This window comes from Electrophorus electricus, chromosome 20, assembly GCF_041902795.1.
Source record: "Electrophorus electricus isolate QZ-2024a chromosome 20, ASM4190279v1, whole genome shotgun sequence".
In the NCBI taxonomy this organism is placed as follows: domain Eukaryota; kingdom Metazoa; phylum Chordata; class Actinopteri; order Gymnotiformes; family Gymnotidae; genus Electrophorus; species Electrophorus electricus.
The window spans coordinates 16,227,196-16,248,056 of NC_137516.1; the positions used below are offsets into that span (position 1 = coordinate 16,227,196).

Sequence of the window (20,861 nt, forward strand, 5' to 3'; positions counted from 1 at the left end):
TTAGCCCGGGCCATAACCCAGGTGCTACGTCACACTTCTGGGGATGCGGAACGCGCCCGTACACCTGGCACGCGCAGCCACCGACTACCTGTTCGGTCATTTTACTGACGGGGAACGGCGCTGCACGGCATTGTTGCGTGTTTTCTCACTGAAGATGCTTGAGAAACACCAATATAGTCAATGTGGATATTACTGACAGCTTTATTTATGCTTTTTGGGGTTGTTGTTGTTTTGTTTTTTGGTTTTTTTGCATAAGTGTGATAAACATTTGCTCTGATGCAGTGTAGATTATTCAGCTTTGCAGGTGAAATGTCCTCGCCGTGCTGCATGGATATTTGCACAGGACTGTCTGTGGTGTGAAGTGGGGGAGGTTCTTGTCTTGGGGGGATTAAGCCCTCCAGCTTCTGCACACCTGCTGGCTGCTAGTTCACTCCTCTGTGCGAAGTCGCACTGCCGCGGGTAGAACCGCACCGTATCCCTGCGCCTAGTGCCGGACGTCTTCATCTAATTTGATATGCGAGGATGGAAACGAACTGATGTGCCTGTCTCGCAGTCTGTATGTTTGCTGCATTTATCGGCGAAGCATGAGAAGTGGCGAAAAAAGACCCAGAGGTCATTAGTTTTGTGTGCACTGAGCAAAGCGTAGCTTAGCTTAATTTGCATCGCTTCAACTGGTTTTAGTGAAATCCATATGTGCAGTTTCGAATGGGAAAAAAAGTATTAATTGTGTTATGAAGTGAAATTCTGACCGAATGAAAACACTTTGTGCAGATGTAGGACCTGGATGGAACAGATACAGCTTTTGGTATGGCAAATAATCCATGCGTAAAATGCTCCCCTCTTGGATGAAGGGATGAACGTTTAAATGCTTGCTGACTTCATTGGTATTTGTATCCCTTTTTGCACCAGCGGCCTAGTACATTTTAAACTCGACAACCTGGAAGGATGGGCGACGGTGCCAGGCAGCGGGCAACCGAGGGGCCCCCCTCACAGACGGGCGAGAAATCGACGCACTCAGCAGTAGCCCTGAAAAAGGAGATTGGTCTCCTCAGCGCCTGCGGTATTATTGTGGGTGAGTCTTAAGTCTTAACCCTACTTTATGTGTTCATCGCATTTCTGTAGGCAATCAACATCTCACAGAAAAAACATTAAAGGAATAAAATAGTTCAGTCTATGCTTTTTTTAGTTTGCTTGCACCTTCAAAATAGTGTTCCAAAGTCCAGCCTGTTTTTAGGTACAAATGTGCATCAGCGTTTTATACAGTCCACACTGCTCACTAATTAATTTAATGACTACCGATGGAAAAATAATATGTTTGCTGTTTTCCCAGGAAATACGTTTATTATATTAACCACACTGTATTCTGCATTTCTCCAAACATCATCCTACTGCATAACATAAAAATGGGAAAACACAGAAGAGTTCCAAGAGAACAGATTTTGAAAGAATCATGGGGAATAGATTTGTCTGTGGAGAGGAGAGGGAAGGTATGAGTTCGGCTGTAAAATAATAATGACAGCCAATGCGTTGCATACAAACTAGGTGGCCAAACAGGAGCTCTGGAGCTTAGCTGCTATAAGCAGGCTCTCCTCTCTACTTTATACAGCTTCTGATGCAACACCCACTCTCCCCCCTATCACACACACACACACACACACACACACACACACACACACACACTCACACACTCACACACACACACAAACACATACATGTGCAGAAAAGCCTAGTGTGTAAAGGAACAGCGCTTCTTTGTAGATGTCAGATAAATCTCCAAAGGATATCCAGAACTTAAAAATGAAAAATAGAAGCTTCCTTCCACTGAAAAGATTTGCAGCCATTTTAATGATGTGGGATTTCTTTGACTCCCTCTTATCTGATGCGCACTCCCCCACGGCTCACACATGCCCTTTCCCTTGACATTCCGGATCATTTCCCGCCCACATCTCCAGGTAACATCATTGGCTCTGGGATATTTGTAAGTCCCAAGGGAGTTCTGGAGAATGCCAGCTCAGTGGGCGTGGCTTTCATTGTATGGATAGGCACGGGAGTCATCACCGCCATCGGAGCGCTGTGCTATGCCGAGCTTGGAGTCACCATTCCCAAGTCTGGGGGAGACTACTCCTATGTCAATGACATCTTTGGCGGCCTGGTTGGGTAAGATTGATCGCAGGGCTTTTCTGCTCACCGGAATGGCTGTGACAGGATGGGGGGTCATTGGCTCGTTTCCTGTGCATGTTCCACAGGTTCCTGAGGCTGTGGATAGCAGTACTGGCCATGTATCCCACCAACCAGGCCGTGGTGGCCCTCACCTTCTCCAACTACATCCTGCACCCTCTGTTCCCTGCCTGCGGCGTGCCTGAAAGCGGCTCGCGCCTGCTCGCAGCCCTGTGCCTCCGTGAGTAGTGATTGGCCCGCCTCCCGTTCATCTACAGCTCCAGCCATGACTTCCAAAAGCCTAACCTCACATCCTCCATCTGTGTCATGCTCTCACCTCCTGACCTGGAAATATTTTCAAATGTACCCGTACTGAGTTGAACGGAGGTGCTAAAATTATTTTCGGAGGTGCCCCCTTCAGTGGAGTACACTGTGTCATTTGCAGAAGGCAACTGCATGCTTGGCTGACAACCCCACATGACAGTTGCACATTTCAATATGAGGAATGTGTTCTTTTCAGAACAATTATTTGTGTCCATGTCAAACTGCAGCAGAAATGTTGATGTATTTCACATACTTGACAACAACAACAACAAAAAAAAACCAATAATCAACAAAGTCAGTTATGCTTGCAACATAGGTTATCTCTGTCATGTGAACAAAACAAAGCAAAAAGCACATATTGCACTAGCTGTTTGTATCTATTAGTACTTATCTGCTGTTAGCATATGTTGAGGTGTTTGACTGTCTGCAGTTTCCAAGGAGATTTGTTGTACTGTAAGAGGCCCAGAACCGCCACGCTCTCCTGACTCGCTTGGTCATGTCTTACTCATTGGGCTTCTCATGGGCCAAAGATGATGGGAGGTTGTCCCAGCACACACGTTTGCCGCTCGCTGTCTCGCCACCTTTCCTGGTTTCCTCGCCTCAGCTGCGTCATGCACTCTGAACTCGACAAGAAGAGAAACGAGAGGCTGAAGGAATAACGAGACAGTTCTGGGATTCGCTCAAATGTCCTCCCCACAGTCATGGCTTATTAGGGGAGGCATCCACTTCCTTATCCCCAAAGCCAACGAGTCATGTGACCAAAGGCTCACTGGATGCTATTTTTTCCAGCAACTAAAAGGGCTGTGGGATGTTGGCTGAGTTATTTCAAAAAGTCTTCAGGTTAAGTAATTCTGAATTAAATATGGCCCATATAAAGATGTTATTCCTTTTTGTGTAAATATGCTAACATCCTAAATGACATGATATACTGTTTTTTACCCACTTTGTTATTATAGACTGTGTCATTATTGCCAAAAGTACAATGGGTTTGTTTTCAAGACACTATAAGGGCAAGATTCTTAGAAACCACCTTGAGTGGTGTTAGATTGTGCTTAATTTTATAAGCTTTAGCTCTCTGTTTACATTGGATTTCAGGGATTCCTTGGAACGCAAACAGCAACATGTTTTTGTTCATTGTTCAGTACTTTTTCATTGCTGTGTGACATCAGACAACATACAGAATACCCAGCTGTACCCAAACCACTGTGACCATAGTCATCAACTTTGTGGTTTTTTTTAACGGGATTATTATTAATACATTATTATGACTTATTGTTTTCTAGTCTCTTGAAGCCAAAGCATGGTGAGAGCATATCAAGGCTCGTCTCATCCTGTTGTCCTCGCTGTGCTCCACAGTGTTGCTGACGTGGGTAAACTGCTCCAGCGTGCGCTGGGCGACCCGCGTGCAGGACACCTTCACCACTGGCAAGCTGCTGGCCCTGGCTCTCATCATTACCATGGGCATCGTGCAGATCTGCAAGGGTAAGGCTCCGCGCTGGCATCCACACACCAATGCCCTGCCTTCCTGAGATACTGGCAGCCTTGATAAAGATCAGTAATATTAAAAATGAATACTTTATTATTATTATTATTTTTTTAAATCTCAAAAAACACGTCACAGTCGTTGGAAATCCTGCAACCATAGTGCTTTGTGCGGCCTCCTTTTCCCAAGATGGAAGTATAGCATCCTCTCTTATAATGCTGGATGGGAGAGCACCTATAAAGAGATCTGAAACCATTCCTCTGCACTCTCTGTATGCGTGTCCTTGTCCCGCTGTCTGAGCATGCGTTCTCTGCTGGACCGTCCAACCGTGACCCAGAGCCAGACTCCCGGCAGTGGCAGACACAAACAGGGCTGGGTAGTAACAGAATGCATATAACAGTGTAACATAATCGGGATGCCAGACAGGTAACTGTATTGCATTACAGTTACAGACAAAAGACGGGCACAGTTCTCCAATTTTTCGCTACCAGTAGGATGGCATTATGACCGAACAAAGTTCGTTCACTCTTATTTCTGTCTTGTGTTTTTTCTCCTTTGTAATGGTTCTAATCAAGGCAATAGTTCCCAGGACTGTGGTAGCTCTGAAAGAGCATTAGCATGGAATGTAGCCTGTGTTTATTCCCACCCAGAGTGCAATTGACGTATTTTTTACTTTATTTCTTTGTATTTTGTGACTGGAAACAGATGAGCATTTGTGAGATCTTTCTGGTGCAATTCATGCCTATCTTTGCTGTCATTAACACATGCAACGCAATTCACAAAGCTTTGTTTATCGTGAGTGTGAGATTTTTTTCATTGATGACACGATATTTGTTTTCCGTTGACATGTTATTCGTTTCATATGAATTTAGACGTGTTAATCAAAAATTGAAATACATTTTCTAGTTGAGGATATGTCACACATTCCTGGAGTCTAAACACCATGTCATTGATGCTGAATTTTCCTCATAGTAAATCACGCAATGATGATGAGATGATAAACACCTGCTTACACGCTAGTAAGACGCCAGTCTCAGCAATGTTGGGCTGCTGGGATAAGAGACATGTTGTATGTATGGAAATATTTTACAGCTTTTATCTCCTGAGTTGTTCATGCATCTGCACAGAGAAAACACAGGGGCTTGTGGGAGATTAATGATCTCTGTATTGGCTGACAATATAGGGAACCAGTTTTCTGGAACTGTTTCACAGTTAATAGGTTAAAAAGCAGTCCAGAGGCAAAGTAATCAGATTGTGTTACTTTAATATAGGAAGCCTAGGGATTAGGTTACAGGTACATTTTCTAATAGGGAATCAGTAATATGTAATGGTATTCATTTTAAAGTACCACTCTCAAGCATGGGCACCAACCTTGACCCAACGTTAGACTCCTGGGAGAGGCAGGTAGGTTTTGGTGTTGATGACATTCATATCACAATGGACACGGCCTTAAGGAAGAATAATAGCTTTACGATGTCATGGATCTACCACCATACTTCACCATATTTCATCATACTACACCATACTCCACGATACTTCACCATACTTCACCACCATACTACACCATTCACCATTCTTTACCACCATACTTCGCCATTCACCATTCTTCACCACCATATTTCACAATACTTCAGCATATTTAACTACCATACTTCAACATACTTTGCCACCATACTTCACCACCATACTTCACCATACTTCACCACCATACTTCACAGTGGAGACTGGGGTTTTTTTTTTTTTGGCTCTGCCCTTAACCTCTTTTTGAACCAAACACACATCTTGTATTTGTTGCCGGTAATGCCTCTCTTCTTTCTGGTCTCATCTTACCATAGAACCTGATTCCAGTCAAAGTTTCAGTGATGTTTATGGGATTCTAAAGCACCTTTACACTTGTGCTTTGGTGGTAGCAGATGCATACTGTGTGACAAGTTCAACACAGATACATTTGCTTGAAATTTCTGCCTTAGGTCACCTCACCTTTATTTATAACCCTCAAACGACGGGAAGCGAAACACGACATTGTGGATATTTGTAAGCACCCCTAAATACTCAATTGTTCCTTAAAAAGGTCAAATATGTATGGAAATGTATATCAGCTATTTTCAGCTATGAAAATTTTTAAGGGTGACAATAACTGTAGCATGTGTTTTGCAGAGCTTTTTAAATACATTCTACATCACTCCAAACTTAGATTTCTTCTAAATGATCAGTGGAAAATAAAGCTGATAAATGATGATGGGTTTAATAAAGTATTTATTTCCTAGTTTTCCCGGTTCACCTTTACTATGGGGCCTCTGTCCATCCTGGTGATGTCACTCTTGTTGTGAACTGTTGTAGATTTATTCCTAAATGCAGTGTGAAGTACTATTTGATGAGCGAACAGAATTGTGTGGGTCCAGGCCATTTTTACTGGCTGCAGCCAGGCCATGCCTTCGAGCCTTTCCAGGAGTATGACGTGGGCCGCCTTGCTCTGGCCTTCCTGCAGGGATCGTTTGCCTACGCGGGATGGAACTTCCTCAACTATGTCACAGAGGAGCTCATTGATCCCTACAGGTTAAGTGGAATCATGCTTTGGTTGATTATAATGAGTGCTTATAAAAATGATAATAGACAACTAATTCCCACGTGTCCCTATGCCAGGCCTCAGGACTTTTCAGAAGCTGTAAACAATGGAGCAAGAATATAGATTCATTGTGGGTAGCACGCAACTGTTCAGACTTTCTTCAAGCATCTCACTGTATTGTGGCTCTATAAAGGACTGTCTTACGTGAGACAGACTTTCCTGCAGATCTGTTACAATGATCCTGTGTTTTTTCTCGGTCTGACTTTGGCTACTTTAGTTCAAACTTTTTAATATTTCTGACAGTAGAAACTGCTAACTGGAATTGTCAGACAGCTAATCAGACAGTTGCTTAGACATTCAGAGGCTAACATGTTAACACTAGTTGTGTTCTTGTTCTGTGTATTTTCCAGCTGTCAGCAATGTCAGTGCACCCGTGTCTTTCACTGTCTAGCAGTTCCCATCGTACCAAAGCAAATGACCTGCTTATAAAACTGGTCCTGACTTTGATTCTGATATTAAGCAGTTGTGAAATCTTTCAGAACAATGAACAAGCCCTGAATTTATGCCCAGAAGTGCTGTTTGGTTTTCAAAGTTTCACAAATGATCTTTTTAAAATAAATTAATCAAAAATAAAAATCTATGCGTTTAGTAAGTCACAAACAGAACTGCATGCTAATAAAACGGTAACAATGGTTTCACTCTGTTAAACAGGAATCTGCCCCGAGCAATCTTCATTTCCTTGCCGCTGGTAACGTTTGTTTACGCGTTCGCGAACATGGCGTATGTCACTGCAATGAGTCCCCAGGAGCTACTGGCCTCCAACGCCGTGGCCGTGGTGAGTCCATGCCTGCGCCTTCTTCCCTGCAGTAAGCAGCTTACATAGTTTTCCATTCACTGGGGGATTAAAGGCCCCATTCATCAGCAGATCAGACAGAGTGGCTGGTTTGCCATTAACATTAATGCCTGGGCGCATTCACGTGTGCGAACGCGATCGGTCCCTATTGTGTCCGCCTGCTTGTTTGGATGTATTGAATGTCCTGGCGGTTTCTCCACACCCAACTCTCTGGCAGACGTTTGGCGAGAGACTGCTGGGAGTCATGTCATGGATCATGCCCGTGTCTGTGGCCCTGTCCACGTTTGGAGGTGTTAACGGCTCCCTCTTCACCTCGTCTCGGTTAGTTGCTTCCCGCCTAAACTGGTAGCATGTCCTCCTTTTTGACTTCAATTTGTTCCCACTCATTCTCACCGACCGTGTGATGCGCATGTTCAAGCCTATGTCAGAAGCATTTACTCGCCACAGATCAGAGCATTGCATGTAGCTTTTAGTTCCATGCAACCATGGAGCCGAATCTAAAATCCCGACCTGGGTTTTGGCATCGTTGTTAGATAATTTGTTGAAGATTATTAGACACCTGAACTGTGTTTAAATATCCTATTAGTAGGTGCTTTTGTGCGTACACGTGGCGCGTGCTACACTGACACGCTGAGTTTTGCATTATCAGTGTTTTTTCCTCGGGTTCACGCCCTGTCTGTTTCATCTCAGCTTATTCTTTGCTGGAGCAAGAGAGGGCCATCTTCCTCGTCTGCTGGCAATGATCCACGTGGACCGCTGCACTCCGATACCAGCCCTGCTATTCGCTGCAAGTTCTTCAGACGTTGCCATCTGTTTCTATATTCTGCTTGGAAAGCTCTCCAAGCACCAAGCAAAAATTAAATGTGTCTTGCCTGTCTTTTTTCCAGTGTATATCAACTCTTCTAATGCTGTGCACTAGTGATATATACACCCTCATCAACTACGTGGGCTTCATAAACTACCTGTTTTATGGGGTCACTGTTGCCGGGCAGATTGTGCTGCGTATCAAAGAGCCGGACCTGTATCGACCAATCAAGGTGAGGCACCATGGAGCAGCTCCCTTCTGGTTTGTTTGTTTGTTTTTTTCTTTCCTTTTTTTTGGATTCAAGTAAACTAGGTGTGAAAGACATTTAGGAATCAGCATTTTTTTTGTCACAAATGAGTTAACTACTATTTTGGCATTTACACAACAATATCAAGCAAATGTTTTTGCTTCTGTGCACCAATATCAAATTAACACAGATTAGCTTGGCATGGCCAGTCATCTACCTGCTGTTCTGGGCCTTCCTGCTCGGTTTCTCACTGTACAAGGAGCCGGTGGTGTGCTGTATCGGGCTGGCCATACTGACGTCGGGTGTTCCTGTGTACCTCTTCGGTGTCTACTGGGAAGCCAAACCTAAGAGCTTTATTTACTTTGTCGGTATGGAAGCACCACAGATAAGATTTCATGGCTTTTTAAAAAGGCTTTTTGTCCCGTTCACTGTCCTTTATCAGTCCCTTCTCTGACACTGTCTTCACACAGATCGAATGACACACTTGGGGCAGAAATTATGCCAGGTGGTGTATCCTGCGGAAGCTGGGAAGAGAGAGTCTGGGATTGAGGAAAAGTGTGAGGAATCTGAGAAGAAATTCTGAACCAACGAAAGACTGATTTAAACAGGACTGTTGACACATATTTGAAGTGTTTGGAGTGTGAAAATGGACACAACACACAATCATCTGTGAGGCTTGGGATTTACCAATCTTATCGAATTGTCCCTGGCCATTTGTTCTTGGTGCAATACTGCCATCCACTGGCCAGAATCTTAAATGCTATATTAGGGATATGTAGCCTTCTACATGGGTATGAGTGCACAAATCACTTATTGCTAAATACGTTTGAACTTACAGCGGTTTTGTAGATTTGAAATATTTGAAAAAGTGATTGGTGTTTTTAAATCTTACGCTGTTTAATAATTGTTCTCGTTATATTTGGAGACGTATTTGATAGTTACCTAATTTACATTTAACATTTACGGCATTTAGCAGACGTTCTTATCCAGAGCGACTTATAAAGTGCTTTGTCATTTACTCATAGAGTACATCCTAGTACAGTACAGTAGGTTAGAGTCCAAGATACCAGTGATCTAGAATACTGTAGAAACACAGGGATCAGTGCAAAATACATTAAGCTCTATCTCAGACGTGGATAAGTGTAATAAACAACAAGTACTAGTTTGTTAGACAACATCATTGTAGTAAAGAAAACCTTACAATAAGTACAAGAGTTTGTTAGTCAACATCGGTGTAATAAACAAAACCCTACAATAAGTACTAGAAGCACTATAAGTACCTAATAGCGTGCACAGCATTGATTTGACCCTTTTTGGTAGTAGCCTTTTTAGTCTTTAACAACTTCCTAGTAAACTGGCTGGTCCAGAATCAAACAGCGTTCAATTGTGGGGGGAAAAAAACTAAAAACGGAATGAGTCGTAAATGTATGACACAGATGTAATAAAAGCATGATCAGAGAATAAAAGTCCATCGTCCTTCTCATTTGGCTGTCATGGGCAGCGAGCCCTCTCCATCCCTGCTCCAAAGCCTTTCATATGCATCGTGTAAAAAGCTCCAGAGAGTCATTAAAGAAGCTTTCTTTTAAATTTCCAGTGCATTTTTCGACCAAAACTAAGCAGATCATCTATGGTATTGAAAACGCCGGAATAACCTGCAGTTTCCAACACTTTCCAGTTCTCTGACGTTGACCGGCTCTGCCGGATGGCGGAAGTGGCGCTGCTGCTTGCGGGGAGTGGATCGGATCCCAGCTGTGCGGTGACATGTTCCTGCAAGCACCCGGCAATGACTAAGATTTGGTTAAAGTGCTGCTAAAAGAAAACCAACGACGTTGGTGCGCTGTTGTGGACGGGCAGCAGCGGATATCCAGGCATTAGTAAGGTAAGCCGTTTAAGAGATGCGTTGAAGGAAACGTCGGCAAAGAAGGAAGCACGTTAGTCCGCAATCGAGACGATTCTAGTGGACTGGAGTATTAACACGAGACATCACGGGCCGCCTGTCGTTACGAGACTCGGAGAAACGGCGTGTGATGGACATCGCAGCCCCAAAAAAAGGTTCATACGTGAAGTCAGCGAGCCTGCGAGGATGGATGGAGGATGACTGCGGAGCAGGGAGGAAGAGCTACGCCGGCATGAAAGCTCATGAAAGCCTCGGTCATGCTAGTTTCCATGAAATATGTCGGTTGGAGACTTGTGTATGCACGATATATGCACGCCCATATATGCAGGAATCTGTTCTGGTGTGGACGAAAGATGGCGAGCGCTGAAACCGAGTTAGGTGTGTGGGCGTGCAGTCCTTAGAGCAGGCTGTGAGAACGAAGAGCTCAGAAACTGTGTGTGTGTGTGTGTGTATATATATATATATATATATATATATATATATATATCTCAGACACACACACACGATATATACGACACGTCGAAACCCGACGGTAGGAAGCAGGAGTAATGTGAACCGACCAGAATATGGCGAGGTGCCTCGTGCCCAGGTGTGTTTTACCTCCACCTGTGACACGGAAGTGCTTGGCGAGCTGCGCGATAGCTAGAAAACAGTGCCTGCCAGGGCAAGGTGTCAGCTCCTTTAATTAAGCACGTTATTATTCAGTAATTATTCAATACTGGACACTGTATATGAGTTGTATTATATGCTTTATCTCACATTCGATACAAATAGTGATGATGATTTCCTTCAGCCCCACAAAATAGTACTGTAAAAACTAACATACTATGTTTTGCTCTGTTCCCCCCCCCCCCGACATACAGACACACACACACACACACACACACACACAGACATGTCTCCATCAGTGCGTTTACAGGAAATGATTCGGGTAATCAGAAGTGCCCGCACTCAAGGAGAGGAAAGGGGTCTCATCCAAAAAGAGTGTGCTGCCATTCGTGCGCAGTTTCGTCAGTCTGATAATGGGGCACGCACTCACAACCTGGCCAAGCTACTCTATGTGCACATGCTAGGCTACCCGGCACACTTTGGGCAGGTAGTGTGTCAACTGTCCTCTCTGAATTATTATTTTTTTTTTTTAAAGATCTACAGCTTTATGTAACATCACTTTCCTGCTTGTTGTGTCATTGAACATGCACAATAACGATGTCTTTATTAGATGGAGTGCGTGCGTCTGATAGCCAGCCCCAGATACAGTGAGAAGCGTATCGGTTACCTGGGTGCCATGATGCTTCTGGATGAGAAACAGGATGCAAGTTTGCTTATTACCAACTCCATCAAGAAGTAAGCAACTCTTCTCCTCAACCCAGTAATAGACCTTATGTATCTGTTGTCATTAAAGCAACGTGAATTGTTTCATGTTTGTTTGTTTGTATACTGCAGTGACCTGTCTCATAGCAGCCAGCATGTTCAGTCCCTGGCCCTGTGCACTCTGGCGTGTATGGGCTCTGCCGAGATGTGTCGAGACCTTGCCCCCGAGATCGAGCGCCTCCTCGGAGCCTCTGATTCCTACATCAAGAAGAAGGTTTGTCATGTGGTCAAAGCAGACCACTCGCCTGCTGGGTCAGCACTGAGGAAATACTAACTTCTATGATTTCTATGAACACGTCTGTCTTTGTTCGGAGTCGTCTGCTGAACTGTGTATTGTTGGTTGTGATATTGATTATGACAACAGTAACAGTAATTTTGATGCTGCAGGCGATATTGTGTGCTGTCCACATTGTGCGGAAAATTCCTGAACTGGGAGAGCTGTACACTCCGTTAGCGTGCTCCCTACTCTCCGAGAAAAACCACGGTTAGTCTTCCCTTCTCTCTGAGGAAAACCACGGTTAGTTTTTTCTTCTTTCTGAGGAAAACTACGGTTAGTTTTCCCTTCTCTATGAGGAAAACTACGGTTAGTTTTCCCTTCTCTATGAGGAAAACCACGGTTAGTTTTCCCTTCTCTCTGATGGCTGTCCTGCCCCATCTCTCCTGCACCTTTTACGTTTGCCGTGTTTAAGCCGTCGCTTTTCAGTAAATATTGTTCTGTCTTTTTGTTCTGGCCATTCTAAGAAAAAAAACAAGATGTCCCTTTTTTTTTTACCCCCACAGGACTCTATGTGCCCCTTGGGTGTTTTATACCTATGCCAGCTGAAATGAACACCAGGAGGAGATGTGGCTTTTTATTTTGACGGCTCGTTCACTGTTACGGTTGTTCTCTTGGTTTAGGAGTTCTTCACAGCGCTGTGGTTCTGATCACGGAGCTGTGTGAGCGGAACCCCGACACCCTCCGCCAGTTCCGCAAGGTAAAACCTACTCAGCACCTGCACGTGCTTCTTCCGTGTGTGTGTGGGTGGGTGGGGGGGGGGGTCTTAGCCGATGTTTTGTTTGTTTGTTTTTGTTTCTCCTTTTCAGACTGTTCCAGAACTGGTGCACATAATGAAAGGTCTGATCATGTCAGGTTATTCTCCAGAGCACAATGTAGCAGGCATCAGCGACCCTTTCCTGCAGGTTGGCCTGGGACGTGCTTTACCACTGATCTCTCTTGTGTTTACGTTTCCCCTTTGTTGTGACGCTGGATTCCTCTCCATTATGTCCATGTGTATCTCTCATCTTCTCTCAAAGGTTCGTATTCTTAGGTTGCTGAGGATTCTGGGTCGCTGTAATGACGCAGCAAGTGATGCCATGAACGACCTTCTGGCACAGGTGCTACCGCGGCACGCGACATGCATGTTCTTTTTATTCTACTCCAAGAATCACGCTAACACATGGCATATACATATATATGGCTTGGCATGATTGCATGACTGGCTTTGCATGAATGCGTGGGTTGGGTTGGCATGGGCTTGGCATGGGACTGATGTTTGTTCTTGATGTGCAGGTGGCCACTAACACCGACAGCAGTAAGACAGCAGGCAGCGCTGTGCTGTATGAAACGGTGCTCACTGTCATGGACATCCGCTCAGAGAGTGGACTCAGGGTACGCCGTAGCTCTCCCCGACGCTGACATGGGCGTCTGTAGCCGAGATCCAGCAAAATATTACCTGTCTGCTTCACCACAAATCACACTTACCCTCTGCCATTGTACTTCTCTTCTCAGGTTCTTGCTGTGAATATTTTGGGGAGGTTTCTTCTGAATAATGATAGGAACATCCGGTGAGGCTTCTATCTGAATTATGTGTACAAGCATACAGTGAGTTTTTTGTAGGCCAGCTCTGACTGAACAGGTCTGAACCAGGACTGGTTTGACTGTGGTGACAAACAGGTTCCAATTTTGTTGTTGTTGCTGTCAGGAATGCCACACTCATGACTCTGCTGGCTCTGAATACAGTCTGATTACAGTCTGATTTTTAGCAATTTCCATGGCCAGGTGGAGTAAAGCATGAGTGGTCAGGCTAGGCAGACTGTCTGCTATCATCAGCTGGGGCCTTTCATATACGGTGATGCAGAAATTGTTTTAGGAGTCTAAGTCATACATTTTTTTAATTGATTTTCAGAAAATTATTATTGTATTTTTGAATCACTTTGGCTTGTAGCTGATCCAGTCCTGTGCTCCAACTGTCCTGTGTTCTTTGATCCAGATCCAGAAAACTCAAAATTGTGAAGCCTCCTAAAAAATCTAACTCAAAGCCAGAAAACTCAGAAAAGTGGCAATTCCTAAACTAAATAATAAATAAAAAAAAATTTTTAGGATTCGCTGTAATTATAGTCTGCTTTTAAAGCAAAACCTAAGAACCTACACTGGTTGGAACCGGCATTGCCGTTCTGGATTTGGGTGCTTAAATGAATGAGACATCTGATTATGCTCTCACTTGAAATGTAGTGGTTTAAATACGCAGGAGTGGTTCATGTGATTTTTGTTCTTTTCTCATTTTTTTATTTCTCGTGGGGCGTCAGTTATATATCGATGACCTCACTCCAGAAGATTGTTCAGACGGACCACACCGCAGTGCAGAGGCACAGAGGGACCATTGTGGACTGTCTGAAGGACCAGGACGCTTCCGTCAAACGGTTCCCTCCATATGGACCATTGACTTGCTTGTCTTTAAAACAGTTGATTTATGGACCAGTTTCCCAGACATTGATTAAGTCCAATCTTTAAGCCCAAGACTAAATTCTAGCTCCAATCCTGAATCACCACTGAAAATATGTTTTAGGGTTAGGTTTCGTCTTATTGTGGGAAACTTGTATATGCAACAGTGGGATGACGGTATATGTAGTGGATTGTATTTGTAGTGAGAGTAAATTATAGCAAGATTTTATTACATTGTGCCATTCAAGTATTTAATGGAATGTTGATATAAAAGTGTGCAAGATTTTTAAAGCTGAGCTGTTTTCCTTCCTTGCAGCCGGGCCCTGGAGCTGTCTCTGGCACTAGTCTCTGCAACAAACATCCGCACAATGATGAAGGAGCTCCTCGTCTTCCTCTCAACCTGTCCTCCAGAGCTCCGGGCCCATACAGCGTCTGGGATCTTCATCGCTGCTGAAAGGTGCCCTTCAGTTCACAGCCGTCCCGCGAGTTAGATTTGTCGCAGTCCGTCTGCGTCATCCACCGCTATTCTCCGGCCGCTGACGGCTCTGATCCAAAACCAGCGACCGCTGGAGCTTTGTAAACGCAGACCACTTTTTCACGGTGTTTGGTGTGGCCTGTATAGCGTGTACCCGTCTGTGTGGTGTCTTGTGCCTGACTGTGACGCGGTGAATGAACGCGAGCGCTGAACAGTAGCGGATGTCTTTGTGTCTCTGTCAGGTATGCCCCCTCTCAACGCTGGCATATCGACACCATCCTGCATGTCCTCATCACGGTAAATCCCCTCATAGAACCACTCCAAAAACTTTGATCTACATTCCGATAATTTCTCCTCTTCTTTTGCTGCTACGTTGCCCATCACACCAATTTATTTCAATGCTGTGTGGTAGCTGCGGTTGTGTTGGCATATCATACCTGTTCCCTCAGGCAGGGGGCGATGTGAGAGACGAGACTGTACCCAACCTGATTAAGCTCATTACCACAGCGTCCGAGCTGCACTGCTATACTGTGCTTAAGCTTTACAGAGCACTGATCACCGATATCTCACAGGTAAAAATAGAACGTGAATTTCTGTGTGTATCTGTGTGTTCTTGTGTCACACTTAGGTGTGCGTGCGTGTGTGTGTGTGTGTGTGTGTGTGTGTGCACGCATACACTTTCAGCAATCCCTGGTCCAGGTCGCCTGTTGGTGTATAGGGGAGTACGGTGATCTGCTGCTAAAGGGTGAATGTGACGATATTGAGCCCATGCAGGTACACAGCTTGCCACGTGCACCTTTTATATTTTTTGATTATATATTTTACTATTACCAGAAAGTATCTTTAACACCTGAACGCCAACAAATTTCACACCCGCCTTGTTGTGGCTTGTCTGCTCCTGTGTCATTAGTTAACAGAGGACGATGTCCTGGATGCCTTGGAAACGGTGTTACAGTCTCACATGTCGTCCCCGGCAAGCAGAGCATTTGCGCTCACTGCAACCATGAAGCTGAGCACCCGTATCACCAACAATGTTGAGTAAGAAGCCACCCACCTCAGCCCTGCTTGGGCTTTTATGCAGGCAGGACACTGGGCAGTGACACCAAAACAACATCTGATGAGGACGGTTGGAGAAGCAAGGTTGTTAATCTGATTAATGCATGTTCTCGCTCTCTCTCTCTCTCTCTCTCTCTCTCTCTCTCTTAAAAACAAACAAACAAAAAAGCCGAATCAGGAGCATAGTTAGTATCTATGGCAGTTGCATTGACGTGGAGCTCCAGCAAAGGGCAGTAGAGTACAATGCCCTCTTCAAGAAATACGACCACATGAGGTAAAGTGGCCTTGCTCTATCTCAACTTGCTGCCAGTGTTAGTTAATAAATTAGCCTTCTGTGCAGTGTATCTGGTGTTCAGACATTAAAGGTGTCAGTATCTTTCAGTGATATCAGATTCTCTTAACCTTCTGGCTGTTTTAATATCAAGTCATGTTGTCTAGAGCAACAGCAGTGCTAATTTGTCCATCACCGGGATAGGGCAGCTGTGTTGGAAAGGATGCCTGTCATTGATAAGAGCTCACCTGGGGACACCCTTGGCGATCTCACCGGAGAAGTTACAAAAGATTCTAGCTTGTCCAAACCAGTCCCTGGAGGCTCAACATTGCCCCTAGAGCCTGCGAGTCAGGTGACTCAGATCACACGCCACTGACACGGTTGCAGCTGCTGCTGTTGGCCCACAACACCGAAACCAACTTGTTGCTTCTGTCTGTCCTCTGCCGTTTAGGCGTTTGATCTGTTGGACTTGCTGGGCCAGACGGACACGGTTCCTGAAGCCAGCCATGCTGAAAGCGCAGCTGCGCCTGACCCAGCTGGTCCCAGCACAGGCAGGGACCTGCTCGACCTGCTGGGAGGACTGGAGACGACCGTCGGTAAGAAAAACAGGAATCACAAGCACTTCTTTTGCACAGCTAATGAAGGACCTCTGTCGCAAATGTCCTGTTTCTCTAGGAACCTTGTGTACTTCGGTGCAATTTTGACTACCTCTGTGTCTTTTACTACAGTACACTGCAGTTGCGCATACAAGGTTTCCAAAGAAACAGGACTTTTGGGAGGCCCTGCATCAGCTGAGCAGCTGTGTAAAGTACTTCTAACTTTAACCCTCCCACTACTGTATTTTAAGGCCAGTCGATGATTTTCAGGGGAGGACCGTTCCTAGCTGACTAGTAATAGCTCATACCTGCTCAGACAGACAATTCTACAAACTTCCACCATCATTTTGTTTTAAACGTCTCTCTGTATAAATTTAAATCCTGATCTAGTTGAGGTGAAATGTAGCATCTGCCTCTCTGATCGGAAGAGTGAGCAGACCCTGAAGCTGGGTTTGGACGACTGAGACATTAAAAGACTTATTCCATTAGTAAGGCAGTTCTCCAATAAAATGTTCCAATTATTCTGATCCCTTGTATTGATAAGGAAGACGGTCTGTTTCTAACTGGGAAGTGCTTTCCTTTTACCTAGCAGGAAATGTTTATTAATAATATTTAATAATAACCTTTCAAGAGTTTTGTCAGCTAGTTTGTTTTAATAATGTAATAGTGAATACACATTTTCATGTCCCTGCATGCATGCTTATTTTTATTTATGTTTGTTTTAGTTCCCAGTGTCACAGTGTATGAAAAGGGAGGAGTGAGCCTGAAGCTACAGTGTGACTCACAGACAGAGACGGCTGTCACACTCACCTTCACCGCCTGCAACTCCACTCAGAATGACATCACCAAATTCACTCTACAAGCAGCAGTACCTAAGGTTGGGGATTTTCTCCTTCGTACCTTAGACTTAATTTAATTGCATTTAAAATTTAATTGTATTATAGCCCCGCATGCTCGTATTAAGTGAAAGTTCAAAACTTGAAGCACGGGTGTCAGGAGAATGACACCTCTCCTCATTGGTTAAGCACGGGTGTTAGGAGAAGGCTCCACTCCTCATTGGTTAAGCACGGGTGTTAGGAGAAGGCTCCACTCCTCATTGGTTAAGCACGGGTGTTAGGAGAAGGCTCCACTCCTCATTGGTTAAGCACGGGTGTTAGGAGAAGGCTCCACTCCTCATTGGTTAAGCACGGGTGTTAGGAGAATGACACCCCTCCTGGTTTCTGTCATAGAGTATTCAGCTTCAGATGAAAGCTCCAAGTGGTTCTGTGCTTCCAGCAGGAGGCCACAGTGCCATCACACAGACTGTTGTACTCAGCAACCCCAGCAAGGTGAGTTGTTGTCCAGACAGCCTCAATATTTGTGGGACACGCCAAGTTTCCATTCACGACTCCGTGCATCAATTTCAGTATGTGCGATCTCTCTCTCACTCTCTCTCTCTCTCTAGACAAATCTAAAGATGCGGGTTCGTTTGTCCTACTCTAATCAGGGCATGGTGTGTCAAGACACAGTGCAAATCGATTCCTTTCCAAGCCCTGCCTGGACCTGACTTCTGTGGACAAAACTACAAGCCAGGAATGAGTGAAGTATCAAGACCTGGAGATGGTGGTTGATTTAACCATGAACTTGTCACAATTCTTGAGAATTCCTCGATAATTTGATATCCTTCAATTTTCACCTTCTTTTATGTACCCCAATTCTTCAAAACAGATTGCTCCGATAACATTAGGTGTCCAAAATCCAACCAGTTGTGCAAGACATGTTTAAACTTAACTAGTAACAAAACATAATGGTCAAATTGTAAATATAGGCTATTTAGATAAAGGCAGATGACTATTTTAATTTGTGCCAGTTTTACCCTTTAACTACAGCCATATACAGAACATGTTACAGATATGGCAACCCTGGCTAAAGTATTCAGTCTCAGTTAAGACCCCGACATACAGTCCTGGCCCATTTATTGTTGAGTTCAATTCAGCATTTGTGTTTTGAAAATGAGTGTAGACAGGATAAATCGCCTAACTGCAGGCAGCTGAAATCACATTTTTGGTTAAAAGGTGTAGTAAACTCGATGGTGGTTTTCTGGACTGTTATCCTTTCCAAGGGCAGTGCAACCAGATACTAGTTCATGGATGCCAATTATTTTATCTAGGCTTCTTTTTCATTTTTTTAGAAAGAAAAAGCTATTTTTTCTTTACTCTGTATTCACGAGCTGTAATTCAAACCAGTAGTGTAAGGGCCAAATTGTTTTGCTGATTCCAGTTGATCCCAGCACATATTTGGGTGCTAGTGTATTTGGCTAGCACTGCGTGCAAGTCTGGAGATTAGTAACAAATTGATGGTGCTGTCCGGACTAACAAAGGGAACATGGAAATGGATCGAGTACATTCGGTGTATCCAAAACACACAACAGTACAAATTGGCAATATTATCACCTAAGTAGCCAGGGATACATAATACAGCAAGCTTCATGAATCATCTGGAAACAAACCAAACCCGATTCTGTTCACTAACGTGAGAATCAGTTTCCATGTAAACTATTTCTTTGTTCCTTCATTCCCAATTAACCGTGTAGCTCTGGGACAGGAATAGCACCACCCATGAGCAGAGGAGCATCTGTTTGATATCACAGCTGTTTAACTGGCAACTCTTCTTTCAGCATTGCGGCCAACATTATCTAAACTATTCAGTTGGATTCTTTTCTTGACTTTAAGGTGAACGTCCGGTGCCAGTAGAAAGTTTGGGAACGTTTTAGAACTTTCTGTATTTCTTTGTAAATTTGACCTGAAATCTGATCAAATCTTCATCTAACTCTTATACCTGGGTGGTTTGTCATTACTTGATGGACCTATGAGCTTCTAGAATGAACCATTAAGTTTTACAGGACATTTCAGGGTATCTGTCCATCAACTGAAGCTGACATACAAGTAACATTTTTTAATGTCAGGGTCAAAGTTCAGACCGTAACCCAGTAGGAATGTTGTGAAAAGACATAAAAAGAGCAGTTCAGATATCAAAGGCATTTAATGTACTTTTAGGATGACATCATGTATAACTAATGTTTTAGTTTCTATATCGCATTCCAGGTCAAATTTATTAAGACATACAGAAAACTAAAGGATTCACAAACTTTGTGGCAGCATTGTAGACTGTACATTGGCAGTACAATTTGAAGTAGTGAGAGTACTCTTGTTTTATGCATGTATTAAAATTCAGACAACACTAATAAGGATTACACAGACACTACTGCACTACTCACATATGTTATATCACAGATACAACTGCAAGAGAGTTTGTAAACCCTTTGAAATTACATGTAACCCTGTGTGAATAGCCACTAAGTCTTAATAATGAATAAGTTTTTATTTAATGCATACAATGCTACAATGCCTTTAAACCAGTGGTTTAAACAAGATAATTATTTGGGACACAATATGTGAACCCATACATTAAGTAAAACTTGCTGCCTTTACTTGATTATTGGCAATAACCAATAATCAAATGGTTTCTGTAACTACCGATCAGTCACAAAGCATGTAGAATGCGTTTTGGCATATCCCTTCAGTTTTTATATTCAGTTTGTTAGTTTTGTTTTTTATTTTTTAAGTGCCGTGTTTACCTCCATGGTAACCTGTTGAATATCACCCATTTTCAGTATTTGTTGTATGGTAGACTCATGAGCACAGATGTTTGCAACTGCTGATCCCCAGTTGAAATCACGGGGATCTGTGTCACGCGTCTGCGTATTCTGCTGCATGTGAATCGATCTTTGCAGGACACCCAAGCTTATGCAGAATAGCGATGGTGCTGATTTCTCTCCATTTGCAAACCATCCACCTGACCATGGACCAGTGGAAGCCCAAGTGTTTATTGATCCTTTTGTAATCCCTCCTAGCCTTTTTAGCTTCAACATTTCTGCTAAGGGCTCCTAAAATCTCTTTTGATAGGTATTGTAATAGAAATATATTGTGAAAAGCAGAGATCTTTGTTTTTTTATTGTAGTGCCTTTTTAAAGAGGTGATTTTCCTAGAGGTTTTCATCAAATTTCCTTGATTGTATAAA

The 20,861-nt window shown here is 43.7% G+C and overlaps 2 protein-coding genes across 6 annotated transcripts; both read left to right on the forward strand.

The window, feature by feature from the left end:
- Positions 1-87: 87 nt before the first annotated feature.
- slc7a8b (solute carrier family 7 member 8b) lies at positions 88-9,978 on the forward strand. 4 transcript variants are annotated; one of them, XM_081703219.1, is made up of 12 exons: positions 88-805; positions 910-1,072; positions 1,953-2,157; positions 2,247-2,398; positions 3,838-3,963; positions 6,367-6,520; positions 7,242-7,365; positions 7,601-7,704; positions 8,074-8,170; positions 8,271-8,420; positions 8,695-8,803; positions 8,906-9,978. In XM_081703219.1, the coding sequence occupies exons 2-12, from the start codon at positions 946-948 to the stop codon at positions 9,016-9,018; spliced, it is 1,461 nt and encodes a 486-aa protein (XP_081559345.1). In that variant the 5' UTR covers positions 88-805; positions 910-945; the 3' UTR covers positions 9,019-9,978. The 4 variants fall into 4 exon arrangements, with proteins under 4 accessions (XP_081559345.1, XP_026884542.2, XP_081559346.1 ...); XM_027028741.3 differs by having other exon boundaries at positions 8,626-8,803; positions 8,906-9,973; XM_081703220.1 differs by lacking the exons at positions 1,953-2,157; positions 2,247-2,398 and having other exon boundaries at positions 8,626-8,803; positions 8,906-9,973.
- Positions 9,979-10,173: 195 nt separating this feature from the next.
- ap1g2 (adaptor related protein complex 1 subunit gamma 2) lies at positions 10,174-20,752 on the forward strand. Of its 2 annotated transcripts, XM_035536199.2 has the most exons (22): positions 10,174-10,314; positions 11,196-11,428; positions 11,552-11,676; positions 11,776-11,917; positions 12,091-12,187; positions 12,601-12,677; positions 12,787-12,882; positions 12,997-13,077; positions 13,253-13,351; positions 13,472-13,527; positions 14,269-14,382; positions 14,721-14,861; positions 15,122-15,176; positions 15,329-15,451; positions 15,564-15,653; positions 15,790-15,917; positions 16,105-16,209; positions 16,411-16,558; positions 16,658-16,802; positions 17,528-17,679; positions 18,032-18,130; positions 18,247-20,752. In XM_035536199.2, the coding sequence occupies exons 2-22, from the start codon at positions 11,228-11,230 to the stop codon at positions 18,346-18,348; spliced, it is 2,376 nt and encodes a 791-aa protein (XP_035392092.1). In that variant the 5' UTR covers positions 10,174-10,314; positions 11,196-11,227; the 3' UTR covers positions 18,349-20,752. The 2 variants fall into 2 exon arrangements, with proteins under 2 accessions (XP_035392092.1, XP_081559344.1); XM_081703218.1 differs by lacking the exon at positions 12,787-12,882.
- The last annotated feature ends 109 nt before the right edge of the window (positions 20,753-20,861 follow it).

Excerpts from the sequence above, each read along its gene's own strand:
- ap1g2 (XM_035536199.2), top strand. The coding sequence starts at position 11,228 with ATGTCTCCATCAGTGCGTTTACAGGAAATGATTCGGGTAATCAGAAGT. Across the intron at positions 12,188-12,600 it reads ACTCTCCGAGAAAAACCACG|GAGTTCTTCACAGCGCTGTG; the intron begins GTTAGTCTTCCC and ends CTCTTGGTTTAG. Across the intron at positions 15,918-16,104 it reads CGTATCACCAACAATGTTGA|CCGAATCAGGAGCATAGTTA; the intron begins GTAAGAAGCCAC and ends CAAACAAAAAAG.
- slc7a8b (XM_027028741.3), top strand. The coding sequence starts at position 946 with ATGGGCGACGGTGCCAGGCAGCGGGCAACCGAGGGGCCCCCCTCACAG. Across the intron at positions 6,521-7,241 it reads GAGCTCATTGATCCCTACAG|GAATCTGCCCCGAGCAATCT; the intron begins GTTAAGTGGAAT and ends TCTGTTAAACAG. Across the intron at positions 7,366-7,600 it reads CCTCCAACGCCGTGGCCGTG|ACGTTTGGCGAGAGACTGCT; the intron begins GTGAGTCCATGC and ends ACTCTCTGGCAG.